We start from the raw sequence: 15,099 nt of genomic DNA, 5'->3' as shown, positions 1-15,099 counted from the left end.
ATTTGGCCTTGTTCTCACTTTTCTTGAGAGCCTACGCACATTCTGGTCTATTCCTCCTTGGATTTTTAGAGGGGCAGTCTATCTCCTTCTAGATAAATCTGCTTAATTCTGGGGTGCAATAATCACAAGCCTATAGATGCATACATTTCTGTAATGTTTTACCAGTATTCATGCTGATATTTTTATATCCATTGCCTGTTCTTCTATCTCAGTTGTTTGAAAATTCAGGTAGAGATTCAACTAAAATGGTATCTGGAAGGAAATTTATGACTGCAAATACATGTATTAAAAAATAAGAAAGACTGAAAATTAATGAGCTAGGTGTTAAACTCAGGAGATCAGAAAAAGAACAAAGTAAACATAAAAATATAGAAGGAAATAATAAACAGCAGATGAAGTAGAAAACAAAGACATTGTAACAAAGCACCAGTGATAGGAACCAAGAAAAAAAAAAAGATTCAAATAAACAATATTAAGAATGAGAAAATGGAGGGATGCCTGGGTGGCTCAGTCGGTTGAGGGCCCAATTTCCACTTAGGTCATGATCTCGCTGCTTCCAAGTTTGAGCCCTGCCTTGGACTATATGCTGACAGCTCAGAGCCTGGAGCCTGCTTCAGATTCTATGTCTCCCTCTCTCTCTGCCCCTACCCTGTTCACTCTCTCTTTCTCTCTCTCTCAAAAATAAACATTAAAAAAAATGAAAAAAAATGGACATATAACTGCAGAAGAGATTTGCAAAACTCATAAGTGAGTAATCAACAATGATAGCAAATGTGAAAACTTAGACGGCACGGTAAATTTTCTGTAAAAACACAAATCAATATTAATTCAAGAAATAATAGAAAACATAGACTATAACTACTAAAGAAATTTAACCAGTGGTCATAAGCCTCATAAGCTCAAGGTCAAAATGGTTTACAGGCATATTTTACCAAACCTTTGCAAAAGAATAAAGAGAGGAAATGTCTCAAATTCTATGAGGTTAGTATAATCCTGATATCAACAAGATGAGTAAAGAAAGGAAAATTTATTTAAAATGCAAACATTCTAAATAAAATAAGCACAAGCCAAATCCAATAGATCTAAAAATAATCAGAATATCATAACGTAGCTGGTTTATACCAGGAACACAAGGATATTAGAAAAATCTATTAATATTCACATTAACAGATTAAGGGAAAAGAAAAAGATCATACCAATAGATAAATAACCTTTGTTAAGTTTCAATGTCCACTTAGGAGAAAAACTCTTAGCAAACAGGAAAAGAGGATAATTTTAACTTACATCAAAAACACGGAAGTATTTGTTAGGCACAAGATAAATATGCTTATCACTACTGCTCATATTCAACATCATATCAGAGACTTTAGGCAACATAATTAAGAAAAAAACAGGTAAAGGATTAAAAATGAAAAAAAGATTAGTTATGTCCTAGGCCACATGATTCTATACACAGAGTCCAAGAAACTTTACAAATACTAGATTTATGAGAGTACAGCAAGGCTGCTGTATATATGGATCAATGTAAATAAGTCAATATTCCTATATTCTAGCAATGGCTAGGCATAACTTCCATTTTTTGGCCTTTTTGGTGCCAACTAAGCACTATTGTTATGCTTACATTATTTAATAATAAAAAAACAACATAGTAAGTGTATTTGTCTTTAACAGATTTTGAACCTTGAGTGTTAAGTCATTTGGCAAGGTCCTACCACTACAAATTAGGTGAGCCTGGGACTACAATCCAAGTCTATGTGACCCCAAAGCTTGTCATGCTTTTAGCCACTAGGTACTATGATTTCCTCCTAGTAATAGTAAAGAATGCGATGATAACCCCTTGCTCCTGACCTCAACTGTTTCTTTTTAGTATTTTAAATGTTCTTTAATAGAAATAGGAAAATCATTCCCACATCCTCAAGTTTTACAGACAGCATAGATAAATGGTCCTATGGGAGTTTCAGGATAAATCTGGAATAAATCTAGACGGTGGTAGGCTCAAAAGGATGATGGCAGAAAAAGCAACAGAGGAGGAAAGGTAGAAGCCATGAGACGCCCAGTACAGCTGGGGGCCCAGAATTCTTTTGGGGGCGGCAGTACCGAATCCCTACTCTGCTCCCACACTGCCTACTGGGAGGCCGTTCCACCCAGTTTGGCAGCGTAGAAGAGGACCGAGGACGCCGTCAACTGGGAGCTACACATTCTCCTGTGTGCTTGTGAAATGGGAGAAAGATGTGACTCCTTAATATAAAAAGACTGGTTTCAAAACAGTACCATACATTCCAGTTTCCTTAGTATTACCGTTGAAAATGGACTTCATGTTCCTCTTAGCAACAGCAGCTGGAGCTATATTCACAGTTGCTGCTGCTGCAGTCGCAGCATTGATAGTAGTAAAAAGTGTAAGTTTTTTAAAAAAGAGAACAAGTAGGAACAAGAAGAGTATTAAAATATCTGGTAAAAAATCCTATTTCAAGAAGGAAACAAAAAGGAAACAAACATACAAAGAATTGGGTGAAAAGGAACAGGGAACCCACGAGGAACTGAACAAGAAGGAACAGGAAACCCACAAAGAACTGAACAAGAAGGAACAGGACAGTAAAACTCCGTAAGTGTAAACTATAACTTGATTAATTTTCAGATAGACAAAAGATGCAGATCAAATGAAGGCAAGCAGCTGGACCACACTAGGCTCTTTTTCTGCGGACCAAAGGGCAGCGTATGGAGGGAAGGCACAAGTTTGCCTGGTGTCATAGTGACACACAGCCGTAAGGTCACTTTCCTGTAATACTGGTTTTCCCAGGTGAGGGTTAGTGGAGGAGACCGCATCTTTATGATGGTGTAAAGAAGTTACATGAAGGGAAAGTTGTCAGTGCGCTCTTGTTTCTTGGCCTAAGTTTGTTCTTTGGCATTGCAGGCCCTGGTAAGCAAAAATAAAACCCTAAAATTTGTTCAGCTGCTTTCACACAAGGAACTGCAGCTAGTGAAATGAAAAGGACTCCTTTCTCCCCCGCCCCGTGAGCGGCAGCGCCCCTGGAGGCAGGTGAGACAAGGCGGCCGCCGTGCGGCACAATGGGCGCCACCTCACAGAGCCAGGCGCGGCGCGCGGCAGGACCTCGCGAAGGCCAGACTGCGAGCGCAGTGGGCTGGAGACACATGGGCCCCACGGGGCGGCGAGGCCGACGGGTGGGTGCTCTGGCTGTGGGTAGCCCTTCTGTGGGAAAGAGAGAGGAGGCGGCGCCAGATCAGCGCCTTCCGGCCTGCGCTACCGACTTCGGGCAAGCCTGGGCATTATCCAGCCACTGTAATTAGGCGTGCCCCTAGTTGCCAAAACAACCCAAAAGGGGTGCTTCAAAACACACCGGCAAAGCGCGGGGCCGGGAGACTGCCTCTTACCTAGCCCATCCGCAGTGCTCCCAGCTGCCGCGCGATGGCGAGCAAACTGCCTTCGCTTCCCCTCCTCTCCTCCCCGATCCTCCCCGATCCTACCCGCTCCGCCTTCTCCCTCCCACCCCGGGCTGCCTCAGCCGCCTCCATTTTCCAGATCTTTCTCGAACCCGCAGCTCCTCGGGCAGCCGTTGCCCGAGTACTGACGGAAGGGGCCGAAGTCTAGGCGGGGAGCAGCCTCGGGCGCGGAGAGGAGACTCGCGCACCTCCCTGGCTGCCGAGCGCGCAGGCGCAGACGTATGTAACTGCCGGTTGGAGGCGGCCGAACCGCAGTGGAGAGAGATCGAGGCGGCGGAGGCAGCGGCCAGGGAGGCCTTCATCTCCGCCGCTGCTCCCCGACGCACTGTCCTAGATTTAATGCGTAGCGACTTCGGGTTGTTTTTCCTTTGCTTCTCTTAGGAGTCCCAATTCCTGGAGCAAGAGCTCAGAAGAGGACGCTGTTCCCGCACAAGAGGCTTCAGCACAAGCACCCCGACGATTAGGAGGCGGGATGTCTGTGGTTGGCATTGACCTCGGCTTTCTCAACTGCTACATCGCTGTAGCAAGGAGTGGCGGCATCGAGACCATCGCCAATGAGTACAGCGACAGGTGTACTCCGTAAGTGTCTTGGCTTGATCATAACCCCAACCCTAACAAACGTTTACTCCAGACCCTACGACGTGGTCCTGCCTGCTGGTTTCTTCTGATGCGCGCCGAACCTTGTGATGACAGGTGCAGCCCATCAACTGCAATCTCTAGAGACCGCAGGTTGGCGGGCCCAGGTGGGAGTCGGACTGCAAACCTGCTTTTCCTTCAAGGACAAGGGTCTTAACTCGCATAGTTCTCGAATCACCATTCTGTAACCACACACGCCCCCATTACCCCTTCCCCGCCTCTGTTCCCCAGGCCTGCTTAGTTTTGGGGGGTTGGTGCGGAACCATCTCGATATCCTGAACGAATTTCTGAAAAGATGTCTGGTTACCTTTAGTGGGGTTTGCCTGAGATTATCGGCCGCGGGCGGGCAATTCCCATTAGCTGAGTAAAGAATTCTTCGTTCATTCTGCCCTTTCTGCTTTCCCCGTGTCTTTCTGCGTGACAGCTTTCAGAAAAGTAAGAAATAAAAACTTAGACTGCACACATCAGAAAGATGAGTTGCAGCGTCATCTGGCATTTATTTATTTATTTATGAGAAGTTGTTAAGGTGTGCGGCGTTTTCCCCCAATGCCCTTGAAAATTCGGGGTAATCGAGCCGATTTCCAGTGGCGTATTGTTAATGATGCATTAATAGCGAGGGAGTGAGGGATGGGAGTTGTTGGCCTCCTGTGTTGGTAATGTTAGTCTGTTAATGGAAAGCGGTGCAGCTAGAACCTATCAAAAGCGTATTTGTGCAGAATGAATCGTAGAAGGATCAGGAGGCTGTCCTGTATAAACATGACTGTGGAGTGATTCTTTTATGAACAGTTGATGAAAGACTTAGGAGTGGCATTATGTCACGGAAACATGTTTCCACATGTTCCATTGTTTCTCTCTTCTGCGAAGTTTGTTGGCAAAGGATAATTAGACAAAGAATAATTAAGACAGGAATATGAAAAACTAGCCTTTTATTGTTGGCTCCTGTTACCCGTAGTTTTATGAACAAACCAACTGTTCATATCTTACTTTGTGTGGAAAAGTAAACATTAATTAGACTCTCCAAAATGTAATATTTATGTAAATATAAGACTAATCTTAAGATCAGTGTTAAACTAACCCTTTAAAATGATAAAATTACTATACTTTTATGAATAATTAAAAAATGTCAAGGAGATGTTGAAGAGTAGCTTACTTGAAGCAGTATGTGCTTTGGTTTCTTTCAAGAATATTCCAAAGGGTTTTATACCATCTTATTCTAGATACATTTATTATGTTCTGTGCATGTACATCCATGTAAAATTTGCATGTTTAAATTCTCAAATATGAGCATAGTACTGTTACAATGCTTGCTTTATTTTACATCTTTTTCCAACCTTTATGCACAATGAGAGGCTGAGGCAGTAATTGTGAACTCATTTATGACTTCATGTCTGCCAGATCTTGTTTAGCACCACAACAGATACAGGCTGCCAGAAAAGAACCAGTAAATTCCACTGTCCTCTTTCAGCAGAGTAGAGGTTTAATGGGGACAGTCTCTGGCTTCAGGGACTTAGCCCGTGGAAAAAAAGTGACGGGTAGGATGAACATTCCCCTAATCCTTAAAGCCTTATCCTAAAAGATCAGAAACTGGAACTGTAAGACGTACTGTATTTCCGAGTTCAGATGTCTTAGTAGTGAGTCCATGACCCTCTAAAGAACCTGGCCAGACTTAACAGAGTGTTCTTTAAAAATTAGGGTGCTCATTTTCATGTTCTAGAAGTCTCTTTACTACTATTCTTAAGGACATTGGCTAATTCTGTGTGACTGAGGTTTAATATGATATTTCTGATCTGTGTGTAAGAGCCACTACTAATATCTAGAATGAACCAAATCCAAATGAGAAAATCAGTCAGGTGGAAGTTTTGTATTCTTAGCTTGCATCAGCAACTCTGTCCTTTTTCATGGCTGTGTACTGTTATTCAGGATCTTTTGTTGCTGAACTAATACGTCACTGTAGTTTGTTTTTACACTGTATTTACTGTGGAGCTTAAATTATTGAGTGAAAACATAGCTTTTCCAGATACCTGGACCTTTATTTATTGAATACTTATCTTGCAAAAAGCATAGCTATTAGATAACCTGTAACTTTTCTGAAACGCTACAGTATTTAATGTTACATATAAACTAGCTCTTCAAAAACTTTTTTTTCTATATTCCAGTTGCTGACACCAAGGTAGTGAGACATAGGTATTTCCAGAAAGAGGAAAGGAAAGAATTTCTTGCAGAAAGAAGAAGGAAGTGTTCCATTTAAGTTATTTGGTTTTGGCATTTATACTTTTTTACATTCGTTTCATTAACAGACTTGATTATGTATGTATACATGGGAAGCTCCCGTGTATAAACCAAGAAGGACGGTTTAATGGAAAAGATAACTAAGTTTTGGCCTACAATTAAGGGACCGAGAACAAGTAATTTAACCTGTTCTTCAGATTCCCCTTCTGTAAAGGTGGAATGCTTGTACTCGCTGCTCTTCTCCTCTTGTGCATAAACTGAAGAGGGAGAAGGAAATTAACATGCATAAGTTAGAGGAAAAAATTAATTTCAGAACATTTTCTTATTTAAAACAAGTACACATAATAGTACATGTTCATTGTAGAAATACAGGCACATTATGGGGCGCCTGGGTGGCTCAGTCGGTTAAGCTTTCGACTTCTGCTTAGGTCATGATTTCACAGTCCATGGGTTTGAGCCCCACATTGGGCTCTGTGCTGACAGCTCAGAGCCTGGAGCCTGCTTTGTTTTCTGTGTCTCCTCTCTCTGCCCCTGCCCTGCTCTCACTCTGTCTGTCTCTCAAAAATAAATAAACATTAAAAAAAATTAAAAAATAAAACAAAAGAAGTACAGGCACATTAAAAGACGAAAGTAAGAATTGTAATTCCTCCATCCAGAAATAAAACTTAGAGTATTTTCTCTGTGTTTCAAGGATAGATTATACTTTATAGCCTGTTGGGTAACCTCTTTCTATGTAAAACATATTTCTATACCATTAGTTTCAGTGTTTGTATAATCATTTCTTTAATCCATCCCTTTTTGGACATTGAGGACATTTTTTAATAAGCCATACTGCAGTAGCTATTTTGGAACTAAATTTTTTAACCTTTAATTCCTTCAGATTCTTAGAAGTAGGATTACTGAGTATGCACATTTTTAGATAAGTTTGTATTATTCAATTAAGCATATAGATGTGGGGATTGGAATTTCTATCCCAGGCTTAATTATATCAAAGTGATTAGTTTCTTACAGGGGAAAAGAAAACTGCAGCCAAGAATCCTCATTCACTATTAGATTAAAGCACGTAATCAGCTAAAACACTCTGCCTTTGTTGATAATAGCGATTGCTATGTGCCAAGCATTGGGCTTCCATTGTTATACATGCTACATCAATTCTCTGTGTTTGGTAATACTAGCTTTTTTTTTTTTTTTTTTTCCCCTCCTTCATAAGAAGCCTAAAGCAAACTTAAATGTTTTGCCAAGAACTTGTAAGCAATGGAATGGATTCAGTTTCAGGCCTCTTTGACCCCAGAACCTCAGTGTCCTCCATTATCCATTGGCATAAGGATTGTATATCCATATTAACATAATGAGGAATAACGAGCACATTATTTGGCTGAGAAGCATCTTTGCTCTAATATCAATAAATTCATCAATTTTTGGCTAGTTTCTAAGAAATACTGTTTTAAAATGCTTTAATATGCTTTTAAGTTATTTTAAGAACATGTAAAAAATCTTATTTCGTTTAAAAAATTCATAAAATTACACAACACAAAATATGTTAGTACAAGCGTATGGGGGAAAGCAGTACGGAAGACAATAAACTACAAACAATGCATATTTCTTGTGAGTAGAATTAAGGAAGATGTGCTTTTAATACATAGACTGTAATGTTTTGAATTTTTATGAACCTATTTTACAGTAAGGAAAAGTGAAACTATTTCAAGAGATTTTTGTTAAGTGTAGTTTATATAAATTCTATATGATCAGAGTTCGTATCTTGTTTTCTGGTTTTCTGTCTTCCTTTTTCCCTATTTCCCTTTATCAGTGTATGAATAATCTGAAAATGTAGCAATATGTTATTTATATGTTACATTGAGACGTCTTTTTCAATGTACACACGTAGAAATCATTTACTTTGGGGTATTAAAAATAAACAGTTTTATACGTAGGAAATGCCAAACTCCAGAGGTTAATGGTAGATAGTTGGGTAGGAGGACTTTTTATGATGATAGCAGTTGTTGGGGATTGGGAGGGAGGGGAGGCTTTTACATTTTATTTAAATACTCTTTGTACCATATGAATTGGCTTTGTATGTTTTACTATGAGCTTATGTTAACTTTGATTAAAAATATTTTAAATGCAAACCAGAAAGTAAATTTCCTTTGTCTTTTCCCAACCACCTAGTAAACTTCAGTGTGTATGTTTCTAGGTTTATTACAAATGTATGATTATGCATACATAACTGGGATGTTTTTCTATTTGTTTTTTAGCAAAAGTAGAATTACATTATATTTTGCAATATTTTTTTCAGGATATAGTGTGGACATCTCAAACTTGTGCATTTGGGTCTAATTTACCTCATTTAAAAAAATTTTTATAAGAAAGTTCTTATTAAATTTCCAGTTAATGTACAGTGTAGTATTAGTTTCAGGTGTACAATTCAGTGATTCAGCACTTCCATGCAACACCCAGTGCTCATCACAACTCTTAATCCCCATCATCTATTTAATCCATCCCCCCACCCACCTCCCCTCTGGTAACCCATCGGTTTCTTCTTTGTAGTTAAGAATCTGTTTCTTGGTTTGCCTCTTTTTTTTCTCTTATGCTCATTTGTTTTGTTCCTTAAATTCCACATATGAGTGAAATCATAACGGTATTTGTCTTTCTCTGACTGACTTGCTTAACATAATACTCTCTAGCTCCTTTGGGTAAATACCTGCTAGTGCAATTGCTGGGTCATAGGGAAGTTCTATTTTTAACTTTTTGAAGAACCTCCATACTGTTTTTCAGAGTGGCTGCACCAGTTTGCATTCCCACCAACAATGCAAGAGGGGTCCCCTTTCTCCACATCCTCTCCAACACCTGTTGTTTCTTGTGTTGTTGATTTTAGCTATTCTGACCTAATTTACCTAATTTATTTAAATGGCTGTACAGCATTCCATTGATGCACTACATTAGTGGACATTTCAAATTGTTATTTTGCTGTTGACAAAAACAAAAATTCAATGAATACCTTTGCCTTTTTTGTTTTTAATTGTGCTGAGAGAAGTGGAAAGGCAGATGGCTCATACATTAGCATGGCCAAAGCTAGGACTGTAAAATTTTTTACTATGAATATTTTCAATGATAAAATGAGTCTCTAGTTATTGCCTTGAATTTGTGGGTGAGAAATTCTGAAAAGTTTCTAGAAGGCAAGGAATGATAAGTACAAATTACATATTATCTATTGTGAGTTTAAGGTGTTTAACATGCTATTGGTAGTTTTTAGTATGTATGTGGTCACTACAGTACAGATTAATCAGCATAGCTGTGTTCTGATAAAGCTTTGTTTACAAAAACAGGTGGCAAATGATAATTTGCAAATCCCTTGTCTAGGCATTCGTAATTGAAAGAACTTTAAAATTATTGTGCATTGCTGTTTAGAATTTGACCTGTTGAATTTTAAGATAATCAGCTTTTCAGTTAAATATATCTTATTTAATATGACTAATTAGCTTTTTAAATATGTCTTCCTATGTATAGTTGACCCGTGAACAATATGGGTTTGAACTGTGCACGTCCCCACTTAATGTGGACTTTTTTTGACAAATACAGTACACTACCATGAATATATTTTTTCTTTCCTATAATTTTCTTAATATTTCTTTTTCTCTAGCTTAGTGTAAGAATACAGTGTTTAATACATATAACCATAACACACAATATGTGTTAATCAATTGTTACCACTAAGGCAGTAGGTTATTAGTAGTTAAGTGGGGAGTCAAAAATTATACATGGATTTTCAACTGTGCAGTGATTCAGCACCCCTAACTCCCTCATTGTTCAAGAGTCAACTGTAAGTGTTCATGTGATTTCTGTTAATAGTTTCAAGTTGTGAACCAATTTATTTATGAACTAGGTACATACACTAAAAGCATTTGGAATTAAATTTTTATTTTTTATATGTTAAAAAATTTTTATCCGTTGACCATATTGAAAGACTGGAAAGTTTTTGTTATTACTAAATCATATATGCCTAGGAGTCTTATTTTTCTAAGTAGCAAGCTAGAAAGCAAATGGCAACCATAAGTTCTTTTGAGAACATTCCTCCCCCACTTCCTTCTAGGGCAGTTTTTTTTTTCCAGATAGTTAACCTTGGGAAATAATAACCAGATGTTTTCTTTACAGCAAAACTTCTCAGATCTGTTAATTTGTTTATAGGCATTGAAACATTCCAAGGAAAGAATGTTTTCCTCAATTTATTTGAACCTCCAAGGAATTATATTCCACAGAACAGTATTTGGAAAATGATGCTATAAAGCAGTGGTTCTCAGTTAGAGATTTTGCCTCTTAGGGTACATCTGACAATATCTAAAGATGCATTTTTGGTTGTCTGGGAGTGAGGAGTTGGGGGGATGGGGGAAGGGTGCTACTGCCATCTCAGGAGCCCCTGATTTAAACCAGTTGATTGCCCTCTCATATCATCATTAATTCAGCCATTGTTTTCTTAGCATGTGCTTGATAATAATTGTGATCTTAGGGAAATTGGCAAGGGAAAGCTGAAAATTTTTAAAATAGGGCTATTTTTTAAATCAAAGTGGTAAAATCAAGAGGCTTTGAATTCTTAGTGGAGATTGACAAAGAAGTAAACAAATTTAAAGAGAATGGACCTCTTAGGTGAGAATGAGAAGTCTCATAGTCTGTTGACAGTATGTGTTTTCTCCAACCTGATTGGTTTTGGCCTTATAAAAATAGACTTTATAAGAGAGAAAGAAAGTTAATCTTTAGTTTTAAGGGAAGATACAAATACAGCTTTCTTAAAGTAACACCTGTCATTTGGTTTTTATACCCCTCCTTTGTTAAAAGTGACATAGGACATTTAGTGACATAGGACATTTAGACATTGTTTGTTTAGAATTTTTGGCATTCTCTGAGAATCTGGGACTACCGCTAGGGTGGCAATATCACATTGGAAATTAAAGATTTAAGGGGCACAGTGCCTGGGTGGCTCAGTCGGTTAAGCGTCCGACTTCGGCTCAGGTCGTGATCTCGCAGTCCGTGAGTTCAAGCCCTGCGTCAGGCTCTGTGCTGACAGCTCCGGAGCCTGGAGCCTGCTTCAGATTCTGTGTCTCCCTCTCTCTGACCCTCCCCTGTTCATGCTCTGTTTCTCTCTGTCTCAAAAATAAACAAACATTAAAAAAATAAATTAAAAAAAATAAAGATTTAAGGGGCATCGTAAACCCTGTATTTTTTTGTTTATTTTTAGGTATAAAATGGAATTTCTAAAGAGTTGAAATAAACCATAGAAAGTATAATATAAATAAATTATTGTGGTATACATTTGGGTAAACTATTGAATATTAAACTATTGAAACTACTTTATAAAAACACTTATGTAGGCTGAAGTGTGGTATAATGTGTTTATTTCCCTTGGTGTTAGTAAAGTCAGGTAAAAGTTTTGAGAGATACTAGGTATTTTTATTTTTCTGAAAATATTTAGCAACTATTTGTTTAATGATTGCATTCAAAAATCTTTTTGAAAGAAATTGAAGGAATTTGAAGCCTTTTAGCTATGTGAGGAAGGTTTTCTGCATATGGTAACTGGGTATTTTCAAGCTATAACATTAAATTGTTTCAACTTTAAAGTTGTTTTTTAACTTCAGAGAATAATAATGGAAACTCACTGTTCAGTTTTTCTGTGAAGTGGTATGTGTGCAGCATAGTTCAAAGAATCTAGCACTTAGTAAATTATAGTTGAATCAATGTTATTTGATACTAGCGTTCTAACAGAAGGTAAGTTCTTAAAAATCAACTGAATAAGATTTTTGGTACACTCAAGTGATGGTAGCCTAGTATTGAAAAATTTTAAATGTTCATAAGTGTGTCCAAATAATGGAATTGAGAGAAAGACAGATTATAATAAAGTAGTCTAAGAGATGGCAAATCCATATTTTCTCTGATGAACTGAAGGATGGAATGCCAACCATCCACATAGATAACCATATTGGGTATGCAAAATCTCTTCTGTTGGGGACTATGTTGAACTGAATTATTTGGAAGATGATTTGCTTGGATGTCTCAAATGTACCTCAATCTCAGCATATCCAAATTAGCACTTGTGATGGTCCATCCTCAAACCTGTTCTTCTCACAGTGTTTTCTGGCTCATTAAATGGCACCCTCTGGGGGCACCTGGGTGGCTGAGTCAGTTGGGCATCCACAACTTTGGCTCAGGTCATGATCTCGCAGTTTGTGAGTTCAAGCCCCGTGTCAGGTTCTGTGCTGACGGCTCAGAGGCTGGAGCCTGTTTTGGATTCTGTGTCTCCCTCTCTTTCTGCCCCTTCCTTGCTCGCATTCTCTCTCTCTCTCTCAAAAATAACATTAAAAAAAAAATTTTTTTTTTAAATGGCACCACTCTCTACCCTCATATGCAAATGAGAAACTTAGACATTAGTCTTGATACTTGCCTCTTCAGAGCTCTTACCTGTTTCGGCACTGTTCAGTAAAAATGTTAGCCACATGCATAAATGTTCTAGTAGTTACATTAAAAAGATAACAGGTGAAATTAATTTTAATATATTTGATTTAATTCTATATATCCAGAATCTTATTTCCGTATTTTAAAATCAATGAGATATTTTATATTTTTATTTTTTTTAATTTTTTTTTTAATGTTTATTTTTGAGACAGAGACAGAGCGTGAACAGGGGAGGGGCAGAGAGAGAGGGAGACACAGAACTTGAAACAGGCTCCAGGCTCTGAGCTGGCAGCACAGAGCCCAACACGGAGCTAGAACCCATGAACTGTGAGATCATGACCTGAGCCGAAGTCGGACGCTTAACCGACTGAGCCAGCCAGGTGCCCCTATATTCCTTTTTAAATACTAAATCTTCAAAGTCCAGAGTATGTTTTCGCACCTAAAATAAGTACATTTCAAATCATACCAGTCACATCACATGTGACTAGTGGCTACCATATTGGACAGTGAGGATACAGTCTGTCACCAAGTCCTTTGAGTTTTACCTCCTAAGTATCTCTTAATTCCTTCTCCCCCTGTCTCAACTGCCATCACCCTGAATAAAGATTACTGGTAACTTCTAGCCTTTGTCCCATCAGGTCACACTGTGGCCAAAATGATCTCTGCCAAATCTCCTTTACTTCCACCCCCTTATCATTTACTCTTCCTCCAAATCTCATCATTTCCTTGGGTAAGCCTTTCCTGATCCTCCTCCTCTAGGTCAATTCTGTTACCTACTGTTTTTTTGTTTTTTAAGTTTGTTCATTTATTTTGTGAGAGACAGAGACAGTGCTAGCAGAGGGAGGGGGAGAGGGAGAGGGAGAATCCCAAGCAGGCTCTGCACTGTTAGCACAGAGCCTGATGCAGAGCTCAAACTCACAAACCTCGAGATCATGACCTGAGCCTAAACTAAGAGCTAGAGGTTTAACCAACTGAGCCAGACAGGCACCCCTGTTATGTACTCTTATAGCAGTATGTATACCTTCTGTTGTAGCACCTAGTTTACTTTCATTTGTGACTCTATAGCACTTGTAAGTTCCAAGAGCCAAAATCACAATTTTTCCCCCTCTAACAAGAGTGCCAGGCATAATTACTCAACCAGAATCTGTTAAATTAACTAAATGAACTTAACTGCCCTCCTTTAAAATGCAGTAGTCCCCGATATAACAGTGTATTGTTCAACCCTTAAACACTGTACTGGGGGCGCCTGGCTGGCTCAGTCGGTTAAGCATCTGACTTCAGCTCAGGTCATGATCTCACAGTTCGTGGGTTTGAGCCCCATGTTGGGCTCTGTTCTGACAGCTCATAGCCTGGAGCCTGCTTTGGATTCTGTGTCTCCTTGTGTTTCTGCCCCTCCGCTGCTTATACTCTCTGTCTGTCTCAAAAATAAATGTTTAAAAAAACAACAACACTGTTCTGGGATTTTTTCCTTTTTTTTTTTTTTTTTTTGTCTTACATATGGGTAAGAAATGTTCTTTTCATTGTTCAGAAGACTTTAATGAATTCCCTTTACCTACTGAAATAAATTTCAAATTTATAATCTGTCATTTGAGGCCCTGTGTAATCTAATCCTGAAAGTATCTATCACAATGTCAAATGAAACTGCCAAGTTGTATTCCCCCTAGTCTCTAAATACGCATTACCCTTAGGAGCCATCTTTCTATTCATTCAATAAGTGTCTTTAGTATATTGCCAGATAATGATCAAAGCCAGTACTATACAGTAGAACTTTGTATTCTACTGTATATCTTTTTTGTTCTGTGTGTATTCTGTTCTCTGTATACCCACTGGCCACTTATGCCTGTTAAGCCCTTGAAAGTTCGCTGTTGAGCACTTGAAATGTGAATAATGTTGAGGAACTGAATTTTTTATTTTGGTTAAACTTTACTAGCCACACATATAGCTAATGGCTGCCATATTGGATAGTGGAGATCAAGGGAATGGGGCACGCATTATCTGCCCTCATGGAGTTCATGCCCTATCATGTGGCAATATAGTCAGTAAATAAATCGTATCAGATGGTGATACATTTTGCAGGAAAATAAAATTGGTAAACAGAGGAGATGTATATGTTTGGGAGGAGCAGAAAATGTTATTTATAGAAGATAGGAAAGATGTTAATTATAAGCTGATGTTTGAGCAGAGACCTGAAAAAAGTGAGAGTGAGTGCAAGCCATATGGGTGTATTTAGAAGTGTTCCAGAAATAGAGGACAGCATGTACAAAGGACCTGAGGAAGAAGTGTGCTTGCCCTATTCTAGAAATAACAAGGAGACCAGTGTACCTAGACTGAAGCTAC

The 15,099-nt window shown here is 38.6% G+C and overlaps 1 protein-coding gene across 2 annotated transcripts in view; it reads left to right on the top strand.

Moving 5' to 3' along the window:
- Positions 1 to 3,105: 3,105 nt before the first annotated feature.
- Positions 3,106 to 15,099, top strand: part of HSPA4L (heat shock protein family A (Hsp70) member 4 like) — a 54,326-nt gene continuing 42,332 nt past the window's right edge. The window contains exons 1-2 of one of the 2 annotated variants that reach the window (XM_019419232.2): positions 3,106 to 3,180; positions 3,841 to 4,038. In XM_019419232.2, the coding sequence (XP_019274777.2) occupies positions 3,932 to 4,038 (107 nt within the window). In that variant the 5' untranslated portion in view covers positions 3,106 to 3,180; positions 3,841 to 3,931. Of the gene's footprint in view, positions 3,181 to 3,548; positions 3,679 to 3,840; positions 4,039 to 15,099 lie in introns of those variants that run through there. The other variant, XM_019419237.2, reaches the window with a different exon arrangement.

This window comes from Panthera pardus, unplaced genomic scaffold, assembly GCF_024362965.1.
Source record: "Panthera pardus isolate Hobbes unplaced genomic scaffold, ASM2436296v1 HiC_scaffold_13, whole genome shotgun sequence".
Classification (NCBI taxonomy): domain Eukaryota; kingdom Metazoa; phylum Chordata; class Mammalia; order Carnivora; family Felidae; genus Panthera; species Panthera pardus.
Note: the sequence above shows the minus strand (reverse complement) of the source record. Positions and strands in the feature narration are given on the sequence as shown.